General features: G+C 44.3%; 4 protein-coding genes and 1 pseudogene across 8 annotated transcripts; 2 read left to right on the plus strand and 3 right to left on the minus strand.

The window, feature by feature from the left end:
* Positions 1 to 152: 152 nt before the first annotated feature.
* LOC117837455 (mediator of RNA polymerase II transcription subunit 16) lies at positions 153 to 11,611 on the minus strand. Of its 3 annotated transcripts, XR_011896984.1 has the most exons (17): positions 10,984 to 11,611; positions 10,055 to 10,123; positions 9,549 to 9,637; positions 9,141 to 9,253; positions 8,880 to 8,981; positions 8,196 to 8,280; positions 7,499 to 8,092; positions 6,442 to 7,060; positions 6,173 to 6,252; positions 5,491 to 5,573; positions 3,860 to 4,096; positions 3,345 to 3,519; positions 2,672 to 3,192; positions 1,629 to 1,805; positions 1,062 to 1,445; positions 655 to 958; positions 153 to 570 (listed from the first exon to the last, which is right to left on the minus strand). XR_011896984.1 is itself a non-coding variant. In XM_034717083.2 (16 exons), the coding sequence occupies exons 1-16, from the start codon at positions 11,394 to 11,396 to the stop codon at positions 818 to 820; spliced, it is 3,879 nt and encodes a 1,292-aa protein (XP_034572974.1). In that variant the 5' UTR covers positions 11,397 to 11,611; the 3' UTR covers positions 153 to 817. The 3 variants fall into 3 exon arrangements, 2 of the variants coding, with proteins under 2 accessions (XP_034572974.1, XP_034572973.1); XM_034717083.2 differs by having other exon boundaries at positions 153 to 958; positions 7,499 to 8,089; XM_034717082.2 differs by having other exon boundaries at positions 153 to 958.
* Positions 11,612 to 12,270: 659 nt separating this feature from the next.
* On the minus strand, positions 12,271 to 20,597 carry LOC117837457 (epoxide hydrolase 1). Of its 3 annotated transcripts, none has more exons than XR_004636360.2 (7): positions 20,392 to 20,595; positions 20,080 to 20,297; positions 19,491 to 19,652; positions 19,166 to 19,401; positions 18,804 to 19,065; positions 18,355 to 18,423; positions 12,271 to 18,196 (listed from the first exon to the last, which is right to left on the minus strand). XR_004636360.2 is itself a non-coding variant. In XM_072290606.1 (7 exons), the coding sequence occupies exons 1-6, from the start codon at positions 20,468 to 20,470 to the stop codon at positions 18,403 to 18,405; spliced, it is 921 nt and encodes a 306-aa protein (XP_072146707.1). In that variant the 5' UTR covers positions 20,471 to 20,597; the 3' UTR covers positions 12,271 to 18,196; positions 18,355 to 18,402. The 3 variants fall into 3 exon arrangements, 2 of the variants coding, with proteins under 2 accessions (XP_072146707.1, XP_034572977.1); XM_072290606.1 differs by having other exon boundaries at positions 18,861 to 19,065; positions 20,392 to 20,597; XM_034717086.2 differs by lacking the exons at positions 12,271 to 18,196; positions 18,355 to 18,423 and having other exon boundaries at positions 18,628 to 19,065; positions 20,392 to 20,594.
* LOC117837456 (protein STABILIZED1) lies at positions 13,358 to 17,918 on the plus strand. The gene is made up of 2 exons (XM_034717084.2): positions 13,358 to 16,255; positions 17,694 to 17,918. The coding sequence occupies exon 1, from the start codon at positions 13,358 to 13,360 to the stop codon at positions 16,223 to 16,225; it is 2,868 nt and encodes a 955-aa protein (XP_034572975.1). The 3' UTR covers positions 16,226 to 16,255; positions 17,694 to 17,918.
* A 1,699-nt stretch (positions 20,598 to 22,296) lies between the features above and the next one.
* LOC117835313 (uncharacterized) lies at positions 22,297 to 24,990 on the plus strand (annotated as a pseudogene).
* Positions 24,991 to 25,242: 252 nt separating this feature from the next.
* Positions 25,243 to 26,858, minus strand: LOC117836897 (epoxide hydrolase 1). The gene is made up of 5 exons (XM_034716417.2): positions 26,691 to 26,858; positions 26,333 to 26,556; positions 26,090 to 26,251; positions 25,759 to 25,994; positions 25,243 to 25,619 (listed from the first exon to the last, which is right to left on the minus strand). Exons 1-5 carry the CDS (start codon positions 26,761 to 26,763, stop codon positions 25,364 to 25,366), a joined length of 951 nt encoding a protein of 316 aa, XP_034572308.1. The 5' UTR covers positions 26,764 to 26,858; the 3' UTR covers positions 25,243 to 25,363.
* Positions 26,859 to 27,817: the final 959 nt, after the last annotated feature.

Here is a 27,817-nt window from a genome sequence, read left to right on the forward strand (position 1 = left end):
CGACCTAGGAAGAGGAAGTACTTTGTACGGGGCAATGTGTCCCCAAGACTCGATTTTAGGGATCCACGGAGGAATCATCTCTCAATTACACGCAAGTCCATTTCGCGACAATATTGTCGGCGCCCATCACCGAATTGTAGTTGCATCGAAGGTAAGCATAGAAGCAGGACTTTATTTCTCCAGTAAAATCGCTACATCCAACATTCATGTAGCGGATGAACTGGTTAAATACATTATGGCTCCGTTTGGTAGGGCTTCTCAAAGTGCTTCTCCACCGACTTTTGATGAAGCCCTACCAAAGGGTCAGTTTCAAAACGGCTTCACCACCAAAACCGGGGAAAAGCCGCAAAACGGCTTACACTAGAGAGGAGAAGCCGAAAAAAGTGGCTTCACCGGCTTCTCCTCTCTCTCCAAGCATTAAGTGTCATAAAATTACATATATTGACATTGAGAAGCCGTTTTACCAAACGTTTTGCAAAACGGCTTCAGCTTCACTAAAAAAAGCCACTCCACCGAAGAAGCCGAAGCTGAAGCCGTTTTATGAGAAGCCGAAGCTCTACCAAACGGGGCCTATGTACACGAAGACATCATAGCACAAATGTTAGTTACATGGTTCAGACCCCAGAACTGCTTCTAATTCTACCAGCGGCTTACACAGTTGTTAGGCAAGTGTGTGCATCTGCCATGATCCCTGCAGGCCAACCATATGATCCTCCAGCCTGAACCTACAATCTATCGTTAGATGGAAAACCAAGGATGCTAATACATATTCTGCCAAGAAAGCAATCAGCAGCGAAGTTGTCACCAAAGCAAGTACTCAAACAACTTTCACCCATGAGCCCCCACACATTGGGCAGGCATGGCTCCACCGGCTGATCCACCAAGCCTCGCGTTCATTTGTCGGGTTTGGGGCACCAGGCTGCGCAAATGCACAAGTTTGACGCAAACATCGTACGCACTGGAAAGAACAGAGGATTCATGAGAGTGCATATCATGTGCCGATAACATGTTAAAGAACTGTGGACTAGCCTAAGAGTTAAAGCACCTTTTAGCATACTTACCTTATACCATTCACCGTCAAGACCTGTTCTCCACACAGCAGTGATAACGTCCCTTCTAGATCCCATGACACCGAGATATCCTCCCAGACCTACAGATGTTTTCAGACCAAATGCAGCATCTCTTTCAGACAACCGGCGCTTTCTTGGCCAAAGACTTTGAATCCCAAGTGAATTGCTGGAGTCCTCTTCCATGTCAGACAAATGAGGGCTGATGGAACCACTGGCTTTTGAATGAGGCATATTATCCAATGGACCAAAATCATCTGGTTCTGACCAGGGTCCGCCAAACATGTTGCGCCTATGCCATTCTTCAGCAGGAGGTTGCAGTTCTAGTTCTCGAAGTAGAAGACCAGCAGCATCAGCTCCTCGGGGGCGAGGCATATTCTACACAGATATAGGAAATAATGAGTATTGAAAATATCATGGGACCTAGGATCAATGGGCCACAGAAAATGGCACTTAAGCCCTGGCAGTGCATGTTTCCATCAAAGACAACTAATACAAAATATGCCCACATAAAAGGTAAACAAATGCAACAGAAACTTCCATGAGAATTTCAACGAGTACCTGCATGTGGGGACCAAGAGATGCTTCCACTACCTCAGGGAGCACAGTGTAATTGCCGTCGATGTAGTGCAACCTTATGATAATGTTGTTGGAACCAACCTGAGAAGCAGGTAGTGGATGCGGCAAGGTAGATGTCCTCCGACACAAGTCAACCAATATAAGAAAAAGGACCTTGACCTACAATAATGAAATAAAATTATGCAGATAATTAGATAAACTAGACAAAAAAACTTTTTCAAAGAACAGAAAGACAAATATATAAAATATCTGGGCAAAACACAAAGGTACCATAATAAGTAAATTGTTCAATCAAACCCCTATCCATGCTGTGCTAGTAACAAAATTTGAAACTGCTTAAATCAAGGGTTTAGAATAACCGAGATGCAATCGCACCATATGAGGGCTACAATTGATGTGTGTTTTCTCATAACAATTAAGATGAGATATTTCAAAAGAAATGAATAGGCCAAAACATTGTTGTTTCCATACTGGTCACTTTGTTCAGGTCAAAAAAGTTTTTCAGCCCATTTTTTGAACATTGTTAACCATTTCACTACACCAAAGTTCAAGTGCCAAACGATTGGTCCCACTTCAACCACACTAACTCCCTAAGTTTCCTTTATTATTATTAATATTGAATTGTGTCAAAAAACAAGAATTTTTTGCAGCTATTAAGGGTCTGTTTGGTAGAGCTCCATCTGATTCTAATTTTCTATGAGAGCTGATTCTCTAAGAGAAGTGATTATGTGGCTGAAAGTGATTCTCTTTGATTCTCTAGCATAAACTCTTAAAATCAGGATGGAGAATCACTTCGCAGAATCAAGAGAAGCTACTTTTTTCAGCTCCCAGGCTCTTAGTTCATTTCAGAGAATCACTTCTCTCTAAAAAACTATTTGGCAGAGCTCCTACTGGAATCAGCAGAGAATTAGCTCTGGGAGCTCTGCCAAACGCACCCTAAATAATATACATACAATGTCTATTTCCATTGAACAAACTCCAGGTTGCAACAAAAAGAAGCAATTTGTCAATAATTTGATAATCACCTCATCTGAAGTATATCCTTGGCCAGCGTTGCCAGAACCTATTCTAACAGATTTTCCAATTGGATTTTCTTCAGGACCCTTTGCTCCAAGGGCAAATTGCCCACCACGGGTAGCCTGCCCATCTTCTACTTTAGCAGCCCCGAGACCAGATCTTACTGTTGTACCACTGTCCTCTGTCTTAGCATTCATCATGTGATGTATTTTCTGGATAGCAGAATCTTGATTTTTTTGTGCATTTGCGAGTAACCTTGGTGATTGCCTTCTCCGGAAAAGCAAACAAAATAGCAATAATTGACATAATCTATGGAGAAAATGGCAATCCCCAATAAGCCTAACAGCAGGTGTGCCAGGGAATGTGCCCGTATTAATGCTGATGGGCATAAATGATGACCTCCCGCTCATTGGATTTGGTGTCGCAGTGGCAGCACCATCAGAATTGTTACTAATCTTAGCAATTGCACCTTGAACCCACTCCTGCATTTGTGAGTTGCCTGTTGCAGATGTTGCTCCCCCTTGATTACCTGAAATTTACAGGAGAGCATAACTAAATTGGAAGTAAACAAGCACTTGAGCCTCAAATATGCAATGGAGAAAACATAAGTCTGACGTACTTTTTTGTGCAGAAACAAAAGAAAAGCACAAGCTAAATTTAGCAAGAATAGGCATAACTAACCTTGATTATTTGATGGGGAAGGAGAACTGTTTGTTGGACTTGTAACCATATTTCTAGAAGTCCCTGTTGTAGAAGATGGTCCAACATGGCTAGCAAGAGTTCGACAGAAACTCGCATAACGCCGCAAGCGTGTGATGAAATGTGATGCTAAATCAAGAACAGCATCAACGTAACCCTGCACATGGATGCTAAGAAAATAAGCTATGTTTAAACTAACATGAATAATTTCTCTAGAGATATCATGTACAGAAATTTATAAAATACTACACACGTTACAAAACTATATAATAGTATAATATACATCAACTTTTGGCAAAACATAACAAGCATTGAACATGAGTTCATCTCACAACATAAGCAATGTTTATGTCAAAGTGATCAAGAATACCAATAACTGCTCAGTTGCAAGCCCTAGAAGAATAAATTCAAGAACAAAAGAAATGGACATTATATAGCCGAATTCAAGTTCCATGACAATGAAATGGAAACAATTCATACAAAGTAGACAGCTAGACCTGGATGCTCGGAAGTAGAGCTGGTTCAACAGTCATTTTGTCAGGTTCAATGCTAGATAACATATCACTAGAAGCTTGCCAGGGCTCAGGTAGCAGAGTTGACGGATTTATAAGGGCAGACTCGATTCCTTTGCCTAGCATATCCAGAAGTAATCTTGCTTGCATGTCCAACACAAGTGCTCGGACATCTTGGGCATTTGTCCCTTCCAACAACCTACACTTTATCCTATCAAGGTTCTGCATGAAATAGATCAATTAATCATGAGGGAAAATGGTAGATCAACAAGCCCTAACATTGAAGCCAAAAGGTATAAAATAAAGAGCAAATATCTAGTGCTACCAGCCCTTATGGTGCTACCGTGCTACCAAACATGGTAGCACCTAAACCAGTGCAAGACAATTCAAATAAAAATACGGATGGGATAGAGTATGCAAGCATGAAGCACCTATCATCATGCAAAATTTGAGAATGAACAAAAACTTGAACGACCTGAACAGAAACAGAGCATCGGTACTTGAATAGTTGCAGGTGTAACCATGGCTGATCTGCAACCATAACTAAGTGCTGATTTCTCTTTCTTTTTCCTCTTTGCACAAGTTTTGTTCATTCTCAAATTTTGTATGATGATAGGTGCTTCATGCTTGCATGTTCTATCCATCAATATTTTTGGATAAATTTCTCATTCACCAGTTTATTTGCTACCATGTTTGGTAGCACAGTAGCACCATAACCTGCGGTAGCACTGGATCTGTTCTCATAAAACATCATCTCGAAAATTCAAACTTCAAACTCACAAATTAAATCCAAGATATATCATATGAATCAGCTGTCCAGCTACTCAATTAATTTGGAGACAACTGCTGATATGCCACTGATTTACCTAATTGCAAAACTGCCACTCTAAAAGTTTCTAACAGCATTTTTGCAATTCAAAAAAAAATGGCACTGTTGCAAATGCCCATCAAATTGTGCAATTTTACATATCTACATGGCACAAGAACAACATTAACTGGAGTTCTGGAGAAGATAGTATATTGATCTTTTGCTATGATTCAATTTAAATTCCAAAGTCTAGTGAATAGGGCATGGATATGTATCTGTTTAAAGAAATTTGAGAAGGAGCAACCATATTCACTGACAGTAGAACTCCAACACTAAAAGGAGGCAAAAGAGATATCTACACTGATTGCTTAATACCAGTGGGACCAAGATATTTTTACAGGCTTATTAGTTAGAGGTAATAGTGATGTATATAGAATAGAATTGTATTTTCAGTTATAAGATTTATGCCCACTATTGCATAGTGAGAAATAGAAAAAGAAAATACCATGGCTTGCAACAATGCACTCGAATGTGTCCTGTGGCTAGCTAAAATAGAAACAAGCAAAAGAGAAACTGGGCCATGTGCAGGAAAGGATGAAGCCAAGAACTGTACGATGTCTACACTAAAAGTCTCATTTGAACTCAACTGATGACTAATGGTATGACCACTGTGGTAAATGATGAATTGACTGTGGTTAAGACTTAATACTGCACATACGACATAGCAATTCAGTGTAAAAGATAAAAATATAAACAATCAGAGACCATTAAACTAGTATAGTTTGCCAAAAGCGACCACACAACTTACCGGACAGTGCTGCTGCCTCTGTTGCATAGTCGGAAGAGAATGGAAGTCCGCATCGAGAAACGCTATCACACTGTTAAGTGAGACTGGAAGAAAAAACAAATAATTAGTTTTCCATAGACGATTATAAATATTGGAGATGTTGAACAGATCAAATGCCAAAAAAAACTGATTTGCCAAAGCATTAAATACATTCTTCTTTGTTCAGAATATCAGGTAGCAACTGGAAAAAAAAACCTAACATTGTACAAAGGAATATAGTTTATACTATAGGAATATAAAAACTGCCCCAACTTGCTTGGGACTGAATGGCTTTGTCATTGCATAGGAATAAAAACTGAAAGGGTGATTCCATATATGCCAAATACAAAGTTCACTACTTCACAGTTATCATTTGCAAACTTCCAGACAAAAAGTAAGTAAAACCAAATATTTTATTCCACTAAGACATGATGTCTTAGCTAAAGTTATCGAATAAAGGCCAGTTCTAGTATTAAAAAAATCTAATTTTAATCTCCATAAACCCCAGAATGTGTGCTTGTAGAGGATGAATGTATGATGTGTTGCCCATGAGAATCAACTTTATTCCTATAGCTCAACCTCCAACAGGCAAACAGGAAAAATGAAACCAATTGGATGGCAGAAACTACACACAAGGGCGTATCATCAGCAGCAATGCCCCTACCTATACCATCTTCAGCAGCACTCTGTGTACAACCGACAGCATCCCACCAATCCACTCCAGCCAACAGACTCCACCAAAATCTGCCAGAATTATTGATTATTAAGAGACACGAGAACAGCAACATAGCGTTTAGCCTCAAGCAAGTTGTGTTAGGCTAGGCATGAACCCCATAAGAAACACAAAATTATATAATGATCAAGAGTATAATAATGATCAAGAATATAAATCGCATTAATTAGGACCCAGCATCTATAAATGTGGTGGCATACCTATCTGCTATTGCCCGTTCCCATGCTGCTGAGTTGACCTTTGTTTGTGTGCTAAGAATTGCAGGAGGAAGCACACGTATTATCTTCAGTATTGTCCGATCTTTGAGCGTGTCATGCCAAACTGATGCCAAGCAGCAACTGCTGGACGAAAAGGCTGGTGGAGCAATAGCTGAGCCAACATTGACATGGTAACTGTCAACCTGATCAAAATTTGGACCTGAGAAAATGTGCACTCCTCCACGTAGGAAAGCAACAGCAACTTCACCACCATGAGCAGAATAGACTATTTGAGCCAGTTGTCTAACATCATTTGGAAGATCGTAAGGGTCAAAGCTGAGTCTGTTTGCTCTGTCAACACTGCACTCAGAGGAGCTCCGTTCATCTGATGTTGTTGGCATTGGAACATATGTTTGAGGATTTTTAAGGTCCTCTGTTGGTGGAATGCTTTTGTTAACTCTAGTAGACCAAACAGTTTGCATGGGAGGTTGCCCACCAAAGCTAGTAGGACTTCCAAATATTGGGTGAAGAACAACAGGTTGCAGCGAAGATTCCCAGCATTGCACCCTCCATCCGGTGATGGAAGGTCCTTCATCAGGATCATAAGGAGACATATACTGCCCTGCAAGGAGTAATTTAAAGATCATCAAGAAATAAATAAACACCAGCTACCACAACTGATGCAAAAAAAAGTAACAATAATGTAGATTGGATAGTTGCTGATTGAGAAATCATGTTCTATAGACTATGGCAGGGGCTGAAAGAAACATGTTAGTCAGAATAAAAATTGAGTGCATGTAAGTGTATGGAGATCCATATCTCTTCTAATTTCGGTTCCGGACATATACAGTTAATTGTGCACACATAAGTGTGTGGATGTGTGTTTTCTTTTTCCTTTTTGGTGGGGAGAATTGGGGTCTCTGGAGATGTGCAGAGTACGTGCATGAAGGGTAGGAAAACATCATTAAAATCAGGTTCATGACAGGTTTCAGAATAAATTATTATTACTGTGACTTGAGACAGGAAAATTATATCGCTCAAGAACTAGGTCATCTCCCACCTTCAACTATTACAACTGTAATGACTGATCCTCCACGAGTCGGATCAAAAGCAACTGAAGTAACCCCAGATCCCCAGGTAGTGGTGGTGGCTGATTGTGCAGCTGCTTCTGGACTGACATAAGCTGAAAAATTAGAAACTGGACAACAATGGATTGATGCAGCCTCAGTAGTCTCATTCTCTGTCTGTTTTTTTGTTTGCGCAGCCTCAGAAACAAGATAATCTTGCAAAGAAAATAGGTAGGCCGCTAGTGGAGCAAAACCAGGCCAGGAAGGGGGATTCAGAGATGGAGGAACAGAGCTTGTTGCATTTATCTTCGCAGTTGCCTGAATACCATTGCCAAGACCCGGCATCACCTCCCAAACAACTACAGTGGATGGATTAACAAGGGGCACTCCAGCAACATGTAAAGCTCCATTTTCGGTTACAATAGCATCAGCAGCCATTATGCCACTGGGCCCTGCTCCTAGAAGCCCTTTACTAGTAGAAAACCATCTAGGCTGTGCTGAGTTTTGAGAAGGCCACTGTGACCAATGAAGCTGAACAGAACCTGAAGAAAAAACTGAACAAACGCATAGAATACTTGGCCATCCTGCTGCAACAAGAAGCTTAAGTCAGATTTTTAAGAGTAAATTAAATGTTCAAAGACTCCAAAAAAATAGGTCTGTTCAGTAGTATGCTCTATTTAGTTCACCAACCTGAACTTTGAGGCTGTTGAGTGAGGAATTTCTCCTCAAAGGTTTTCAGGTTTGAACTAGTGGAGTTTCCAGGAAGCCATCTATACTGCAGGATCAAGAACAACAAATTTAGCATCAGTACAGGTCCATAGCTTGGTAATCTCAACTTCTTTCAAGTCAAAAAGGTAATCTCACACGGATGCAATATTGTTGCTCCCGGTTCTTTTCTATTTGATGCTTTAACGTTGAACAAACATTCTTTTTTATATTTGATGTTAAAGGATTCCGAGACATGATTCCATCTTCCTGATGCACCCCCCCCCCCCCCCTCATTTAGTATATGCACCTTTCCAAATGCTTATCAACTTTAACCAAGGCACGTATATGTTGGTAATAGCACTTTTTAATAGAGGATCACCAAAATTCCCTTGAAAAGTAACCTAAATGTATTTACCGATACATATACTAAGGTATAACATCAGCAATCTGGATCTTGACCAAACACTACAATTAATTGAACATTGTGTTTACGAAATAAGAAAAAGATGTTCCATAATTATAATGAAGCGCTATCATGACCATTAAACCTACCTGTGAAAACATGATCATTCAAATGTATTGTTGCATTAACTATTAGGGGGGCATGCTATATAGTGAAAGTAAGCAGCATGGAGTTCTATGCTATTATGTATGTTAGTACTGTACCGGAGAAATTCCTGACAACCACTTGGTCACCACGGAAAGATCTTGACGCCATTCATGTTCACACTGCCACGAGCTGGCATCACGTACAAGATTTACAGGACCCTTCACCACAAAAGACGGTGATTAATATGAGATTGGATGGCATTAAATATATAAAATTTGAAAAGGCAGCTACTAGAAAAACTCAGTTCTTATTACACTACAAACTACAGAGTAAACTCCAAAAAGAGATGATGGGACCATCTCAAGGGAGTAGCTTACCTTATTTGGCTGTGTCCATATAGTGATCCGCCCATGAAAATTTGCCACAAGCAGTGCACGAGGGCAGGACCGAGGAGACCATTCAATGAACTGAACAAAGTCACGCGGAGAATCTGTTCAATTGACAATACCATTACAGTGAAACATGCTGTGAACAGATATACTTATTTCAGATGAGTTGTAATCATTTCAGAAATAAACTCAATCTATGTTCCTACAGACAAAATAGAGTATCGAACTTGATCTGCATCTACTTGTACACAGTCATAATCTGGGTATAGTTGCACTGCTAAAATACAACTGGGGTTGAAATTTGAGACACATGCAAGTTATGTGTAGCAAAGAATAGCATTCAAGGAAATCATAGCTATGAATATTTTTTGCACGGTAGATAAAATAGGCATGTACCTGCTTTCACATTGAATACAGAGCATTCTGTTGGTCTCTCTGGATTCAGGATATGTATAGGAATCCAAAATGGAGGGCTTGAATTGGAGCTGGAGAAATAAGTTCACATTATTTTCTGCAAAGAAAATTTCACACCCAAAAACAATGGATAACAATTCCACTACGAGGGTGAATACTCAAGCATTCTTTGCTAGGAATTGACATTAGGATCTCAGCTTTACTACTCTTGGTTTACCTATGTTCATGTTTGATTTTCTTTGTTACCAGTCCACACTTCCTTTTTTTTGTCATCTGTTGTACAAGGCTTGTAGCCCTGTTCCTGGAGTCCTAAGGAACCCTTCATAAAGTACTCATACAGTTTTACTCTACTTATATTATAATTTTACCAGTACAACTCTCTCCTACTGTTCCTGTTCAAGTAAAGAGACAGCACTTTTCTACCACAGGCTCCCCAGCTAAATGAAGGGACAAAACAAATCAGAGAAAGAAGGTGAAGGAAATCTAACCTTGGAATACGTGCACAAGTCTCGGATGCGCAAGCAATTGCATTCAGTTTCCCACACCAAGCAACCGCACTGCAGCGGAAAGCCCCAACAAAATAGAAAGTTACTAAGCAGTTTACAGGTAACATTAGGATCAAACTGGCATCTATACCATGTAAATGCAATTACAGAAACAGGAATCCAGAAAATTAATAATAATAATGCACACAGTTAGGACAATTAGAATTAGGGAAGTATCCAGAGGAGAAGGATTGTTCCAGGAAATTTTGGATTAGTTAAACCAAAGGGTTTGAATCAACCCCATACCAACCATTGTTTTCTCTCTATCCAAACAGGTCATCAAAGGAATATAAGACTGTCAGCTCCGGAAGGCAGTAGCACTTTAAGAAAGTTGGCACATACAGATATAAAACAATTGGTAGGAAACAACGATATTTAAAAAAATGAAGGTTAGCCTCATCAAAATCTCATCATGAAAAGTTAAAGAGGTACCATTCCCACCAACAAGCTAGAATGAACTGCTGTCATTCAAATTAATCTAAGAAGACGAAGCAAACAGCTTCATATATTGTTATAAGCAACAAAACTTCAGTCATTGGCACATGAAACATTGCCAGGCTAAAAAATAAGCACAGGCATATCCTGGGACCCTAAAGGAGTAATCAAATATGCCTTTCAACCAGCAAACAGTACCCAAAATACCTACCAGCTAATAAACCAATGCTAACATGTAAACATACTCTCTTCATAATGCCGAATTCGGTCTAAAAAACGCAATGATTCCACGATCTCTTAACCCCGTCATCACAATTTCAAGCACGAAAACATGAGATTTTGAAGTCATCAGAAGCATAATCCACATCCAACACCGAAACAGCGAGTAGGCGAAAAAATCAGCTTTGGTACGGGAACGAAAGCTCAGCCTCCTGCACCTGAAGTTCCTGCAGAGCTCGGGCACGCGCATCTTGTGCCGGAGGCTGGCGGGCGACTGCTTGAGCCGGATCCGGAACACGGTTGCCGGTGATGCCTGCTGCGCTCCTCCACCCGCCCCACTGCCTCCTCCGCCTCCCGCCGCGCCGCCCGCCTCCGCATCCCCCGCGCCAGGACCCCCATCCACCTCCATAGCCTCTCCCGAACCACCCGCTACTACTCCAGCCTCCGCCGCCTCGGCGCCTCCCCCATCCGCCGCTGCTAGCTCCTCCTGACCGCCCGCCTGCTGCTGCGGCTGCGGCGGCGGCGGCGGCGGCTGGTCCTTGGGCGGTGAGGCGGTCCCGTTCGCGGTGGGAGTCGGGGTGGGGACGGGCACTGGGACGGGGCTAGGGTTCGGGGGGGCGGGAGAGGTCATAGGGGCGGAGAGGGACGGGGGCCGGGCGGAAAGAAAAGGGAGGGGAAGCGCGAGGGGGCGCGGGTGCTTAGGTCACTTGAAGCGACTGGCCGTCGCTGTCGCGGGGAAGCGAGAGGGGTTCCTGAGTTCCTGTGCGGCGGCGTCGCTGTCGAGTGGGTGGAGGTGGAGGTGGTGGTGGTGGATGCGGGCGTGGAAAGGGGACGCGCGGACCGGGGGGGAGGGCCGGAGGGGAGGGAGACGGGCACGGGTGGGTTCGTTTGGACGAGGGGGTCGAGGACCGACCGAGGAAAGGAAACGCTGACCGGCCGAGTTGGAGACTTGAGTAGCATCGAGCAAGTGAGGAGAAATTTCTCTCGTTTCAGCCCCCCGGCCCCCGCCCCGGCTTACATCAAGTTGACCTTTTGTTGATGTCCGGATATTTTTGTTTTGTCAAGCTGAAATTTTTAGAGTTTCAAGTTTGTCTTCTCCACCTTATTCTTTGATTCTAGATGGCACATAAGAAACACTTTTCTACAGGTGATATAAAGCAGATATGCTACACAATCGATATCGTGAGGATAGAATATATCATCTAATTCTTTTTCATGTGGGATCTCTCCATTTATTCTTCTATCTCCAACAAGAAGAATAAAATCTATAGTTCATAGCTATGATTTCAAATTTCATAATGGATTCTAGTGTACTTTCCATGTTATTTTAGTAATAAGGTACTATATAAAGAGTAGTAAGTTAAAAAGAAAGATATAGATAGTAAATCTATTGGAAATACTTTCTCAAGAATAATTATCATATCATACCACGCATGGGCTACCATTCAGTAAAAGAGATATGACGACCTCGAGAGATAGATATAGTATAGGTTCGACTCAGTACGTGGTTGTAAGGAGATACCGTCCAAATATAAACAGATATATTGAGCTTAATAGTTCCCAATAATCAAAACCTAGCATATAAATACAGATATATCTCACCCCTATTGTATTTGAATAGATAATACAAGATCTATTTGAACATAGGCTTTTATATGTATTAGGACGTATGAATCCATTTAAATCTTTCATAAGCTTCGTGTAGTATTGTTTCTCAACAAACCAAACATCTGCCAACTCATAACATCAACATATCCTATAACCAAGTCGAGTAGAGAATGTACTCATTGCACAAGTCTCTAGCTCAAAAATAAAGCAATTTAAATCTTTGTTTCAATATAACCTAACAATAAAGATATTCCTATGTAAGACAGCTATAGTTCCCTTGGATTTTTGAAATTGTGAACAACTGATTTTCAAAAAAAAGACATAGCTATGCAAAATCAGTCTTCTATCAATAAATTATTTTTTAAACTTATTACACTGTTTATTTTTCACTGCCAATCCAATAAGATGGTGGACCATTAGAGTGTTTACAAATTTTGGGAGGGGACTGAGCCAAATTTTTGTTTGATCTAATTTTACTTAGGATTTTTCTTATATTAGAGATTAGAGATTGCTTAGAAGAACTAATCCAACTTGCTTAATGTCAGCTAAGAAAAAAAATTCTTAAGTTGAACTACTACAAGTCTCAAATGTTTTTTTTAACAATGGCCCATTTCAGCCGAAGATGAAACACATGCCTAAATACCCATCAATTTGTCATTGCCATGAGTCCATGACCATCGCACCTGGCTAATAGCCCAAACTGATATCAAGGTATCAGTAATTCAGAATCACAGATGACAGAACCGCCTCTCTCGGCAGCGCCTCAAGCCCTCAACAAAACCATCCGGTGTGACCTACGCCCACGATTCCAGCAATCGGATCGGGAATCCTCCAGCCCTCGCCGCCTGCTGCCCCTCGTCTACCTCTCCCGCCGCCGCCGCCGCCTCCCCAGTCCCCACCGACCCGCCACAGCCGTCGTCCCCGCGCCTCTCCTCTCTCCTCGTCCTCCTCCCAAACCTGCCCGCTCAGTCGCTCACCGGCGTCATGTCCGGTCCGACCCCGACCCCGACCCCGACTCCACTCCCGCCGCCGCCGGCCGCTCGCCCCGCGCGGTACGACTTCCTCAACTCCAAGCCGCCGCCCAACTACGTCGCGGGTCTCGGCCGTGGCGCCACCGGGTTCACCACTCGCTCGGATATCGGGCCGGCCCGCGCGGCGCCCGACCTCCCCGACCGCTCCGCCTCCACTGCCGCGGCCCCAGCCGTCGGCCGTGGCCGCGGGAAGCCGCCAGGCGAGGACGACGGCGACGATGACGGCGGCGACGAGGAGAAGGGGTACGACGAGAACCAGAAGTTCGACGAGTTCGAGGGCAACGACGCCGGGCTCTTCTCCAACGCCGACTACGACGACGACGACCGCGAGGCGGACGCGGTGTGGGAGAGCATCGACCAGAGGATGGACTCGCGCCGCAAGGACCGCCGCGAGGCGCGGTTGAAGCAGGAGATTGAGAAGTACCGCGCGTCGAACCCTAAGATCACCGAGCAGTTTGCTGATCTGAAGAGGAAGCTGGCCGATCTGTCCGCGCAGGAGTGGGAGAGCATACCGGAGATTGGGGACTATTCGCTGCGCAACAAGAAGAAGCGGTTCGAGAGTTTTGTACCAGTGCCGGACACCCTTCTTGAGAAGGCCCGGCAGGAGCAGGAGCATGTCACGGCGCTTGATCCCAAAAGCCGTGCTGCTGGTGGCACAGAGACGCCATGGGCGCAGACTCCTGTTACCGATCTTACAGCTGTGGGCGAGGGTCGTGGCACTGTGCTTTCGCTGAAGTTGGATAGGCTGTCGGATTCAGTTTCTGGGCTCACTGTTGTTGATCCGAAGGGGTACTTGACAGACCTGAAAAGCATGAAGATTACTAGTGATGCTGAGATTTCTGACATTAAGAAGGCACGACTCCTGCTGAAGTCAGTGACTCAGACAAACCCAAAGCACCCACCCGGTTGGATTGCTGCTGCTAGGCTTGAAGAGATTGCAGGCAAGCTTCAGGCTGCTCGGCAGCTCATCCAGCGCGGCTGTGAGGAGTGTCCCAAGAACGAAGATGTTTGGCTTGAGGCGTGCCGTTTGGCTAGCCCAGATGAGGCAAAGGCTGTCATTGCCAGGGGTGTTATGTCAATTCCAAATTCTGTGAAGCTGTGGATGCAGGCAGCAAAATTAGAGACCAGTGATCTGAATAAGAGCAGGGTGTTGAGGAAAGGATTGGAGCACATTCCTGATTCTGTGCGGCTGTGGAAGGCTGTAGTTGAGCTTGCGAATGAGGAGGATGCAAGGCTGTTGCTTCACAGGGCTGTGGAGTGTTGCCCACTGCATGTTGAGCTGTGGCTTGCCCTTGCGAGGCTGGAGACCTATGACCAAGCAAGGAAGGTACTTAATAAGGCAAGGGAGAAGCTGCCCAAGGAGCCTGCCATTTGGATTACAGCTGCGAAGCTGGAGGAGGCTAACGGGAACACGCAATCAGTTAGCAAGGTGATTGAGAGAGGTATCAGATCTCTACAAAGAGAAGGAATGGATATCGATAGGGAGGCGTGGCTTAAAGAAGCAGAAGCTGCGGAGCGTGCTGGATCTGTTTTGACTTGCCAGGCTATTGTGAAGAACACAATTGGCATTGGTGTTGATGATGAGGATCGGAAACGTACGTGGGTTGCTGATGCTGAGGAATGCAAGAAGCGTGGTTCAATTGAAACAGCACGTGCCATCTATGCTCATGCGCTTACTGTGTTCCTTACTAAGAAGAGTATTTGGCTGAAAGCAGCTCAGCTTGAGAAGAGCCATGGGACTAGGGATTCACTTGATGCGCTCCTCAAGAAGGCTGTTAACTACAATCCACGTGCTGAAGTGCTATGGCTAATGGCTGCAAAGGAGAAATGGTTGGCTGGGGATGTGCCTGCTGCTCGAGCCATTCTTCAAGAAGCTTACGCTGCTATCCCTAATTCAGAAGAGATCTGGTTGGCTGCATTCAAGCTTGAGTTTGAGAACAACGAACCAGAGAGAGCAAGAATGCTTTTGGCTAAGGCCAGGGAAAGAGGAGGCACCGAGAGGGTTTGGATGAAATCTGCCATTGTTGAAAGGGAGCTAGGGAATGTGGGTGAGGAAAGGAGGTTGTTAGAGGAAGGTCTGAAGCTATTCCCCTCATTCTTCAAGTTGTGGTTAATGCTTGGACAGATGGAAGACCGCCTTGGTCATGGAGCAAAGGCCAAGGAGGTTTATGAGAATGGCCTGAAGAACTGCCCGAGTTGCATCCCTCTTTGGCTCTCTCTAGCCAGCTTAGAGGAGAAGATCAGTGGCTTGAGCAAATCGCGTGCTATTCTCACAATGGCAAGAAAGAAGAACCCAGCTCAACCTGAACTCTGGCTTGCAGCAATTCGAGCTGAACTGAGGCATGCGAACAAAAAGGAAGCTGATGCTCTGCTGGCTAAGGCATTACAAGAGTGTCCAACAAGTGGTATTCTGTGGGCTGCCGCTATTGAGATGGCGCCACGCCCCCAACGTAAAGGGAAGAGTACAGATGCTATCAAGCGTTGTGATCATGATCCACATGTCATTGCAACTGTGTCCAAACTCTTCTGGCTTGACAGGAAGGTTGATAAAGCTAGGATTTGGTTTAACAGGGCTGTTACTCTTGCTCCTGATATTGGGGATTTTTGGGCATTGTACTATAAATTTGAACTTCAGCATGGGAATGCAGAGACACAAAAGGATGTTCTGAAAAGATGTGTTGCAGCAGAACCAAAACATGGTGAAAAATGGCAAGCGATAAGCAAGGCTGTTGAGAACTCACATCAGCCAGTTGAGGCTCTTCTGAAGAAAGCTGTCGTAGCTCTTGATGCAGATGAAACTCTCAATGCTGGAGGCGCCTAGACTCCGAGATAATATATATATTTTTGTAAGGTATTTGGTGAACGTGTTCCATGCAGTTTTCAGAAATTTCTGTTCGCCTCTTTATGAGCTATTTTGTCTTTTTGGTATTTTCTCTTATATTGTTGAGTTACAATGTGTAATCATCAAAAGTTGCATGTAGGTGGTTTAAGACAAACATAGTTATTATTTTGATTGCATAATTTAGTACCTCTATCATGCTTCAAATCTAGCTCCGCTATATGCTCAGTCTCAAATGCTTTTCAAGTTCTGTAGACAGATTGTGTTGTTGCTTTATATTTTGCAGCCAGCTTGATGCTGAATTTTTTCTGTGTTCGCTTAACTAGTTTTACTCCACCATTTATTATAAACTTATGTTTGCCTTCTTTTTCCTTGTGACGCTAAGGTTCCGTAAGGCTTGGAAGATATATTTAGTCACCTTATCTGTTTGCCATATATTTTGTTTAAGTGAGGTGGTTTCTTCTTATTCCTTAGTCTGACAAGCTGTCAATCTAAACAGAACTGGGTGGAGATTGGCATAATAGTTATAGGTTAAAAGCACGTGACCACTAACAATCTGATTTACTAACACTCTGATGGGTTAAAAGATCAATCAGAGAGGTGTCTCCGTCTAATTTCTGTGAATGTACATTCTCACAGCTGGAGTGTCTGGGACCCAAAACCAGCACTGTGAACTTATGTTTTGTACATTGAGACGACACATGAGCTATAATTTCTTTTCTATATTGAAATATTAATTGGCAGTGCTCTCTTGATGTTTCATTGGCTTTCCTTTTATCTGCTCGAGTTTTCCCCATGGGACATTTTCCAAGAAGTTGTTTCTGATTTTGTGTCTGCCTATGCGTTTGATACCCTCTTCTACTGGAACGACAGAGAGAGAAGAAAGAGCTAGGCAGTGAGCTGGGTTTGGACTCAAGTGATCAGCTTCTGTTGGTAGTGTCAGCCACCGACCTGAATGTGCAACACGTTCGAGAGTGGATGCTTAGGTGTGGAAGCATACGACCAATTTGGTTGTTAGAAGATGTTATGTCTCCATTGCTATGCTCCAACTTGAGCGTTGCGACAGTGTGCATGTATCGACAGGCTATGTGTTCGCAGATATATACTAGGAATCATTGGAACTTAGCGTATATGTTTGACTTTGTTTTCACACGTACTGTGCAGTTTCTTTAGTTACCGATATTCTGTTTTGATGCTGAAAATAGACATGGGTGGCCCTTATCTGACCTTAAGTTCTTTTGAGAACAAAGAAAATTTGATGAAATGCCTCTAAGGATGATTAGTCTTGATTGTTAATTGTTTTGTTCCCACTAATGCTTTCTGCCCTGATATAATCTATGTTACTGTTCTTATGGTTTCTTGTTTAGCTTCTGCTTGATATCAAAATTTGCTTTTCATGTGGGAATTTCCTCGGCTAAGAAACTCTCTTTATGTTTATTTCTGCCTACAGGTTTAAATCCTCTGCATACTGACGTTGGAATAGCTGAAGAAAGTAACAACAGTTTTGCGACTAATTACTTTCTGCTGGGGGATCAGCACCAGACTGATTTCTGCTCATCGCCTGATATGAGTTTGTAGCACTGCCCAAGACAGACAAGCTCTGTTGTTTGTCACATTGCACGAGGAGAGCTTACTGTCATGCGTCTATCCATCAATTCAATCTAGAACTTCTCTATATCGTTCCCTATAATCCGACTCCATGCCACTAAAATTCCGAGCGAAGAATGAACAGGTATCACTAACAAGTTGCATAACTTTTGGAGGGCATTAGAAGTTTCTGCTGCAACGTTGCGTTCTCCTGGGAAAAAACCTTCCAGTATGGCAGGTTTACTGCAAACCTTCATACATGCGTTTATAATAACCGGGACGTCCTTTTCCTAGCCTGGACAGATTCAGTCGCCATATACACAAGCTGATTGTGGATTTCCTGTTCAGTTACTGGACAGGCTTTACCTAAAAAAAAGTTACCGGACAGGCTAAATCATGAATACACATGGGCGTAGCTAGTGTTCCGAGTGGACAGGCAGTAGCATTCTATTGTTGATAGATAGAATCGGGTTGTACATTTATAAACAGAATATATCTTTGCTTCAAAAAAAAAGGATACTCACAGCAATGCAGACGTCACAACTGACGAATTCCTTTAGGCCCCGTTTGGATCATTGGAATTGAATTCCATCCTAATAATCATAATTTAGACACAAATTAATTAAGCTAATATAATTATATGTGGAATATAGTTGTATATTATAGTTGGTGATATGGGAGAGATACTTGTATGCTGCACTTCTACTATAGAGAAGCGAGTCTAAGAGCGTGCTATAAGAATTGAATTCCATTCTAATAACCATAATCTATAGAATCAATTTCCATCTCCCACCCCATGAATTTAAGATAGGCTTATATCTAAACTTTGGAAAGTTATGGAATGCCACATTCCAACATAAATTAGCCTACTCCATTAAATAGATTCCAATTCCTTGGACACAAACGGGGCCTTATTGAAAATTTATATAAAAAAAGGGGCACTGTGCTAGTAGGTGGCCAGCAGAACATCTACCTACGCAGCCACTGGAACAGGATGGTCCTCCAAGAAGCCAACGAGTAGCTCATTCACCTTGTCAGGGAACTGCTCCTGCACAAAGTGGCTTCCTTCAGGGATGTAGACGATCTTCAGGTCGGGCGCAAACATCCCCATGATGCCGTCTTTCAAAACGGACGCGAAGCCAGGGAGCTTGTAGACGTAATCTTTCTCCCCCATGACAACAAACACCGGGACTTGGAATTTCGGGTCTTCAATCGTGTGCCTCTTATGGAGTGACCTATCAAGTACAGCAGACACAGACAGATACCCCTAGTTGTGTAAGACACCTATGAAGTAGGGAAGAAAATGGCAGCGTACAAACTCAAGCCATGTTTTACCTGTACGGCATCTTCAGTGGATACCGGAAACCGGACTTCTCATAGAGGGACGCATAGACAGCGAGATCTTTCTCGCTGAACCACTCTGGAAGGGGCGTCGACAAGTCTGCGAGATCAGTGATCTCCTGATCTTCTTTGGCTATGGGGATCTCACTGCTAGAGAACAGAACGTAGATGGTGCGCACAACTCTCTTGACATCATATCTGCCGAAGTCAGCCTCCGCTCTTCCAGGCTCCTGCAAGCACAGGGGCTTCCACGGTCATATGATGTGCAAACTCTCTGCTCAATCCTAACAGGGGGAGAATGCTCGGTTCAGAATTTAACCAGCCAACGCGACATGTAGAATCCTTCCGGCATGGCGGCGAAGGAGGAAGCGAAAGGAGTGAAAGGGATGCCCAAACACATCACGCCACAGATGCGGTCAGGGTGACGGAGAGTGAAATCGTAGGCTGGCACGGCTCCGAAATCCTTCCCCACCAGGAATGCCTGCATTGATTGAAGCAAAAAACTGGTATCATTTGGGTGAATGTTGTATAATCGTATTATCCGTTACAATGATTGGAAAACATTCTCTTATTACTCTCCATCCAAGTGTAAGAACACTAATCTACCTGGTGACGTTGCAGAATCAGACATCTCATTTTCTGTCACTTATGGCACCAGGTTGATGAATCAAATGTGTATAGTGTATACATCCGAACTGCTTAATTAAAAGAAGCATTACTTTTTTTTTGGAAAGATAACAGAAGCATTACTGACGGAAAAATCTGCACGGTTTTCTTTACTGGTATGGATTTCCTAGCAAAAACCCTTACAGCAACATGACTGATGAAAGAATTAGCACACCTTTACTAGTATACATGAGAAATTGTAGCTAATTAATATTGTGATGAAAGCGATGATACTGATATACCTTGGGGATAGAAAGGGCGTCGAGGATGCCGAGGAGATCACCCAGCAGGTCGTCGTACGACACCTCCTCCTCCTCCGGTGGCTGGTCGGAGAGCCCGTAACCGCGCCAGTCCGGCGCGACGGCGCGGTACCCGGCGGCGGCCACGGCCAGCATCTGGTGGCGCCACGAGTACCATATCTCCGGGAAGCCGTGCAGGAACACCACCGCCCCCTTGTCACCTGCGCCCAAACACACACACTGGGATTAGATGTTCTCGGACCGTGCCACGCTGAGCTGGAACGAGAGCAGCGAACACGACCACGCGCTGCTCACCTTTGCCGGCCTGGGCGACGTGGAGGTTGAGGCCTCGGATGGGGAGGTGGCTGTGCTCGATCTGCTGCTCCATGTCCATGGCCTCGCCCTTGACCGCTGAGCCTATCTCTTCGTACAGGGGGGAAAAAATCTTCTAACCTTCCTGCCTGTCTTTCTCCACTGAAATAGAGGCCTTGCGCCTAGCGGATACTCTTCAATTTTCATGATTGTACAAAGCTGAAAGCGCACAGTTTGACCAGTCGAAGAAAAACAGCGAAGAGCAGCAAAAGCTGTATACTTTCTCCGTCAGGTCTAGCAGAAAAAAATCCTGTTTACTTTTCAGCCTCAGTCAACGTCATCGCACAGGTGAAGACTGCAGCCGCGCAAACGCTTCATCTCATATTCCCACCTTCCACGCGGCTCCGATCAGAAACAAGCGAGCGTCTAGAGCTTGTTGCGTGAAAGTTCATGGCCGGCTGGCCGCCGCCGACCCCATGTCCGCCATGGCAATGGTGTGCTCAGTGTCGAAGATGCTTTGACCAGTGGCAGCAATTAACCCGGAATGGGTTGACCGGGAGCAACATGAATGTAATAGTTGTAAACTACTAATCTCAATCCAGACCTTTTGCATGTAATAATAGTTATTACATGAAAAAGGTTAATCAGTTGATGGATAGAGCTAATCCGAATGCTAGAGAACAAGAAGGAGTACTATGTTCATGAGCCGCAAATTTTCCTAGGTCTTGTTTTGAACGGGTCAGAGCTTAAGTTTACTAAGTGCTAAAAGTTTAGCTTAGTTTATGCTTTTTGAGACATGGCTAATTAATAATAGAGTTAAAATTTATAAAGTGTCACTTTTGTCCCTGTTTCTCTCTTAAATTAGGGCATTCTGATCTTTTTTTTTGTTGTTTCATTAACTCCTTTTTACTTGCTAATGCTTTTACATCTTATTTAGGGTGAGCTAAAATTTAGCTTACTCAATACTAATGTTTAAGTGCTTTTACCCATTAACACCATCCAAACAGGCATGCCCACCGTTCGTGTCAACATCCGTTCACTTGTGTGAGTGTCCTTGCCTTGCCCCTCACGTGGCTGTCGTCTTCTCCTCAGGGAATTCAAGAAACAACACTGGTTTCTCATGGTGTTCGAAACATATCACTTCTTCATAAACAACATTGATATCACCAAATAGATATGTAAAATAACATTCCACCAACTTCTTCACATAGAAAAGATAAAATTGCCTCGGTTCATTTTAAAGCACGCAGGCCTTCTTTTTCCTCCTTCATAATAATGGAATCTCAGATTTCACCATATAGAAAATGCATGCACTTAAAATATAATAAATATAAATAGATAAATGGAAGAAAAAGTAGAATGGCTCGACTCTCTTGTATAGTCTTTTTTTTTCTCTCTTTCCTTTTCTCTATATGTAAACTTTTTATTTATTTAAATATAACAATAAGAGCTTGCCCCCTACTGTTTAAAAATAATACGAGTTCCATTTTCTCTTTCCTTTTTGCTATATGTTAAATTTATTTATTTATTTAATATATAACCAATATGAGCTTGCCCCTCTCTTGTTTCAAAAGAAAATATGAGTTCCATTTTAGCAAGGTTAAATATATGCATATACATAACAGGTCCACTTCGACATACTAAATGTCATGGTCATATTTATAACTAGTTTGGAAGAAAAAAAAACATCACAAGAGAACTACTCAAGTTGCATGGATCACAGATCACAACAAGGGGCACATCAGTCTTTTGGTCCTAGTGAAAACATAGGCAATAAAATTAAAACAAAAGGGGAAATGAGGAGGAGCGGTTAGAGCATGTCTCCGACCCCCAAGATGGTTCGAGCCCGGTCGTCCCCGCCGCGCCTACTTAGCAGCACCGCCGCCGCGTGACCTGCCGCCGCCGGGCATGTCGTGCAGAATGCGTCCCGGGGGCGCACCATGGTCGGAGCTGAGGCGGGCCGTTAGAGCGCGCGTCCCCGCGGGAAGTCTCGCCCCCGAGGACGCACTCCAGCTCTGCGCCGAGTTGATCCCTGCGATCTCGGTGCCGTACCCACCACCCGCCATGTTAGGCGCGGAGAACATGCCTAGCCGGTGGCCCGCGGGTCGTCGCTCTCGCTTGGAGCTGTGCCGGATGATCGGAGAGCGCTACCGCTTGCGAGACCTTGGCCCCGAGGAAGCAGTTCCACCTGTTCGACGAATTGCTCCCGCAAGCCACGCCCGCCTCGGTCAACGCCATCAACTAGCTTCTCACTGTCGTCGCAAATGCCCCGGCTTCGACCTCAGTGCACGATGGCCCTGCGCTCGCCATCTCTCTCTTCAATCGCATGGCCCAAGCCGGCACCACCAAGGTTGCTCCCACCTTATGCACCTACAGCATCCTCATCGATTGTTGCTGCCGAGTGGGCTGCCTGAACCTTGGCTTTGCCACCTTCACCCTAGTTATTAAGACAGGATGGAAGGTCGATGCTATCACTTTCACACACCTACTCAGGACCCTCTGTGCTGAAAATGCCCGAGCTCGGATGCACACCCAATATCTTCTCCTACAGCATTCTTCTCAAAGGGCTCTGCAACGAGAAGAAAAGTCGGGAGGCTCTTGAGCTGCTCCACATGATGGCTGATGATAAAAGTGAAGGCAAGTGCCAACCAGATGTGGTGTCTTATGCCACTATCATTAATGGATTCTTTAAAGAGGGTGATGTTGCAAAAGCTTATAGCATTTTTCTCAAAATGCTGGATTATGGTATTTCCCCAAATGTTGTGATTTACAACTCAGTCATTGATGGATTATGCAAGGCACACGAAATGCACATGGCCGAAGAGGTCCTCCAGCAGATGGTTGATAAAGGTGTTATGCCGTGTACTACCACATATAATACTCTAATCAATGGATATTGCTTGCTAGGATGGTGGAAAGAGGCGATTATAATGCTCAAGCGAATGTCCAGAGATGGTCGTGGACCAAATGTTGTTACTTATATTATGCTGATGGAGCATCTTTGCAAGAATGGAAGATGTTCAGTAGCTAGAAAGATTTTTGATTATATTGCTGAGTAGGGACCAAAGCCCAATATTGCTACCTATTGTGTTATGCTTCATGGGTATGTTACTAAAGGAGCTCTTGCTGAATTGAATGATCTCATTGATTTGAAGGTACAAAACGGCTTTGGACCTGACCATCGGATTTTCAACATACAGATATCTGCATATGCTAAGTGCGGAATGGTAGAAGAAGCAATGCTTATATTTAAGGAAATGAGGCAACAAGGATTGAACCCTGATGTAGTCGACTATGGGATGGCAATAGATGGACTTTGCAAGATAGGCAGAGTGGATGATGCTATGTCGCAATTTAATAAGATGGTTGAAGAAGGATTACCTCCTAACATTGTAGTATTTGCCACTCTTAATTTATGGTTTTTCTACCCATGGCAGATGGAAGGAGGCTGAGGAACTATTTAATGAGATGGTACAAGAAAGTTAAGAGGTTAATGCTGTTCCGTTTACTGCAATGATACACAATTATTGCTTAGATGGTAAAATGGATGAAGCAACGAAACATCTTGATGCTATGGTCTCATTTGGCTTGGAACCTAGTGCTGCTACCTGGAATGACTTGATTAAGGGCTACTGTAAAGATGGTAGCGTAGAGAATGCATTAGCTTTATTGACAGAAGCTTGTAGCAAAGGGAGTTAAGAATGCACTTGTAGAAGCTGCATGGTCTGCTGCGGCAAAGGTACTCTATCTCTAGATGGTCGAAAGTAGAAAAGAGAGAAATTTGAATGGACATAATAATTCTAGCAGGGATTTTGTAAAAATAGCTGTGTAGATGAGTGCTCATTATTTCAAAATTTTTGTTCATCTGAATTTCAACTTCATATATTAGACCCAATAATATTACTGAAGCGATTAAAATTTTGCAGAAAAGAAAAGGATGCCTTGGATTTTGTTGCTACCATCTTGGCCAATGCTTTAACTATTAATGCCATGATCTACAGATTAATGGTAGAGACATTGTAAAGTAGGTTAATTATCAATGCGTTGGATTTGACTGCTTTTCCCTACTTCATGAAAAAGCATATCCTTATCCGATGATCTGTCCATTGCATATTGATAACCCACAAGTCGCAGGTAATCAAGGCGGTCCAACATCTAGGGAATTTGCAGGTTGTGCAGAAGTGGATCCAAGGTGCAGTCACCAAGGTTACCAAATCCAATTAGTGGGAGATCATCGTTTATTTCCATTGGCATTAATACAGTGACATGATAGCTTATTCTGATTCGCACTTGTGTTTTTGTATGCTGTTCATAGTAGTATTTAGTCATAGGAAGAGTAGGACCGAACTCTGAAGAAATATCATTCGTTTATTTGCTAGTAAACATGCGTGGTTTGCTGGTTTCTGAAGAGCTAATAATTGTCTCCTTGGTATGGATTCAAGCCTGTGCTCTGCACTAAGTGTAGGATGCAGGAGTACAGCCTTGCAGTCCTGGGCTTATCTACTGCTTTTCTGTGAACGTTTGTTGCAGAAATCAGTAGTAACAGATAATGTATGGGATAGATAGTCTATTGGAAGATAGACAGACTGCTCAGAGAAAATGCTAGCGATCTTTGTCCACTGAAACATATGCCTCGTTGTGATCATAGATATTACTGTCCATTTTCGGGCCAAGCAGTTCAGAAACTGGCGCCTGCCTCACTCTTGACTTCTTGAGTCTCTGTCAATTTCACTACACATGTGCATCACCAGTGTCCCCCAATGCATTGGACATTTCACCTCCAATGCATCGTCAAGCAAATCGCTCGGTTATTACCGAGTATAAACTCACGGCATCATCAAATCAGATAATAAATTTGATCAAGTGCATTTTTATTACCGAGAAATTCAGAGCAAGCCGGCTGGCCAAGCGGCCAACGGCAACAGAGAAGCAATCGCTGCCTGCAAATGTTATTCTCACGGTCCCAGTGGCACTTTCACGCGGCGACCGGGTGGTCCTTGAAGAAGCCGAGGAGTAGCTCGTTGACCTGCTCCGGGAACTGCTCCTGCACGAAGTGGCTCCCCTCCGGGATGAAGGTGATCTTCAGGTCCGGCATGAACTTCTCCATGACGCCGCCACGCAGCGCGGTCTCGAACCCCGGGAACTTGAAGCAGTAGTCCTTCTCCCCCATCACCATGAACACCGGCACCTGGAACCTGGCGTCCAGCCGGTTCGGTATCTTGTGTATAGACCTGCCCAATATCCATGGAAGCATGCGATGAATGAACACCAATTGTACGAGGCAAAAGGCTGCAGTCTGTCTGTCAGTGCAGTTTGCCAATTGGAACGGTCGAACGGAGTAGTGCGGTGACAAGTGTTCGCTGTCCTCACCTGTACGGCATCTGCAGAGGGTAGCGGAAGCCGGACTTCTCGTAGAGCTTGGCGTAGGTGTCGAGGTCCTCCTCGGTGAACCACTCCGGGAGGGGCGTGGACAGGTCGGCGAGGTCCATGATCTCCTGCCCTTCCTTGGCGATCGGGACCTCGGCGCCGGAGAAGAGCACGTAGACGGTGCGCACCACGCGCCTCACGTCGTGCCGGCCGAAGTCCGCCTCCGCCCTGCCAGGCTCCTGCAGAAACAAAACACATCGCAAACTGATGAACACCTACCAGCTGCAGAGTTCAGAGTTGTAGCTCAGAGGTGAGGTGACGCAGCGGCACGTACACCCCAGCGCAGGACGTAGAAGCCCTCGGGCATGGTGTCGAAGGGGAACGGCACGGGGCTGAACGGGATGCCGAGGCACGCCACGCCGCGGGTGCGGTCCGGGTGCTGCAGCGCGAACTCGTACGCCGGAATGGCGCCGAAATCCTTGCCCAGCAAGAACGCCTGCACGCGCGCAACTGGACTCGGTCACGACAAATCTCTTATCTGTTTCTTGGGTGCTCATCCAGATCAATGTCCTCCTACCTTTGGGATGGAGAAGGTGTCGAGGATGGCGAGCACGTCGGCGACGAGGTCGTCCCAGACCCAGGAGGCCTCCTCGTTATCCGGCGGCTGGTCGGAGAGGCCGTACCCGCGGCAGTCCGGCGCGATGGCGCGGTACCCGGCGGCGGCCGCGGCCAGCATCTGGTGGCGCCACGAGTACCATATCTCCGGGAAGCCGTGCAGGAACACCACCGTCCCCAGTTCATCTGCCACAAACAAACCAAGATACACAACACGAGCACGAGCATGAGAAAAAAAAAACTACGGCGCCACTCGCCCCGTTGGGGATTGATGGGACACGGCGGCCGGCCAACGATTACACAGCAGAGGACCCTCTCACCTTTGCCGGCCTGAGCGACGTGGATGTTGATCCCGCGGATGGGGAGGTGGCTGTGCTCGATCTCCGGCGCCATTGCTGCCTGCCTGCCTGCTCCTCGAGGATGCACAGAGGGGGGAAGAAGGGGAATGCTCAGCAGCTCAGGCTCAGGCTATGCGCATCGATGGCTGGATCACCTGCCCATTTATCTGCTGCTCTGCCTCCGGGCTCGTCCCGAAACACGACGAAACGGACGCGATCGGATATCCGGATGCATGGCAGACAGGATCTCCTGACGCCCCTCGTGCTGGTTATTTTTTTTTTCAGGATTCACATGTTGGGCCTTGTTTAGCTACACAACTTTGAAGATGCAAAATCACTATTGTAGCACTGTAGCACATTGTAGCGTTTCGTTTGTATTTGTGAATTATTATCCAAATATTGACTAATTAGGCTCAAAGATTCGTCTCGCAAAGTACAACAAAACTGTGCAATTAGTTTTTTATTTCATCTACATTTAGAACTCCATGCATATACCGCAAGTTTGATGTGATGAGAAATCTTCTTTTTGCATAGTTCAAAGTTGGAAGTTTGGAGGAACTAAAACAATTCCTGTCGATTGGTTCGAGACGCCACATGCTTTTAAGCATCGTCCAACTGATCATCAGAGGACCGAGACAGATCTTGAGACCTTTAACTGCTGACATGATGATTAGAGCCGCCACATGCATTGGAAGATTTTAACCATGATGCGGAGAAACTAAGATAAATGTTATGACTCATTTTCTACATCTCGTCACTTTGTTTTACTGCTAGTCTGCTACGTTTTGGAGAATTTTTTCCCGAAAAAAAAAAACTTTGCGTGCCTACAAAAGTGAACCTGGTTCTGCTTTTTTAGGACCGGTTTGGCTTCATTCACCCATCCTTGACTCCTAATACTTTATGAGAAATTTAGAATATATCTAGATAGAATTTTTAAGCATATCTCTTATATAGGAAACTCAAAATTTTATTAAGGGATGGTTATCCATCTCATCTCATCTCACGATAGCATTAAGATGCTCCCCAGATGCCTAAGGCAAATATTATGAAACATAGGTGCAATATTAAAAAATGTACCGAGATGAATACTCACGGTCTAACAGTTACGG

The sequence above is a fragment of the Setaria viridis genome, chromosome 9 (genome assembly GCF_005286985.2).
Source record: "Setaria viridis chromosome 9, Setaria_viridis_v4.0, whole genome shotgun sequence".
Taxonomy (NCBI): Eukaryota; Viridiplantae; Streptophyta; class Magnoliopsida; order Poales; family Poaceae; genus Setaria; species Setaria viridis.

Excerpts from the sequence above, each read along its gene's own strand:
- LOC117836897 (XM_034716417.2), bottom strand. The coding sequence starts at position 26,763 with ATGGCGCCGGAGATCGAGCACAGCCACCTCCCCATCCGCGGGATCAAC. Across the intron at positions 25,995-26,089 it reads TCTACGTCCTGCGCTGGGGT|GAGCCTGGCAGGGCGGAGGC; the intron begins GTACGTGCCGCT and ends TTGTTTCTGCAG. Across the intron at positions 25,620-25,758 it reads CCTCTGCAGATGCCGTACAG|GTCTATACACAAGATACCGA; the intron begins GTGAGGACAGCG and ends GATATTGGGCAG.
- LOC117837455 (XM_034717082.2), bottom strand. The coding sequence starts at position 11,396 with ATGACCTCTCCCGCCCCCCCGAACCCTAGCCCCGTCCCAGTGCCCGTC. Across the intron at positions 10,124-10,983 it reads GAGCTCTGCAGGAACTTCAG|TGCGGTTGCTTGGTGTGGGA; the intron begins GTGCAGGAGGCT and ends TTTCCGCTGCAG. Across the intron at positions 4,097-5,490 it reads AGAGGCAGCAGCACTGTCCG|AACCTTGATAGGATAAAGTG; the intron begins GTAAGTTGTGTG and ends TATTTCATGCAG.
- LOC117837457 (XM_034717086.2), bottom strand. The coding sequence starts at position 20,470 with ATGGACATGGAGCAGCAGATCGAGCACAGCCACCTCCCCATCCGAGGC. Across the intron at positions 20,298-20,391 it reads CGTCGCCCAGGCCGGCAAAG|GTGACAAGGGGGCGGTGGTG; the intron begins GTGAGCAGCGCG and ends GTTTGGGCGCAG. Across the intron at positions 19,402-19,490 it reads TCTACATGTCGCGTTGGCTG|GAGCCTGGAAGAGCGGAGGC; the intron begins GTTAAATTCTGA and ends CTGTGCTTGCAG.
- LOC117837456 (XM_034717084.2), top strand. The coding sequence starts at position 13,358 with ATGTCCGGTCCGACCCCGACCCCGACCCCGACTCCACTCCCGCCGCCG.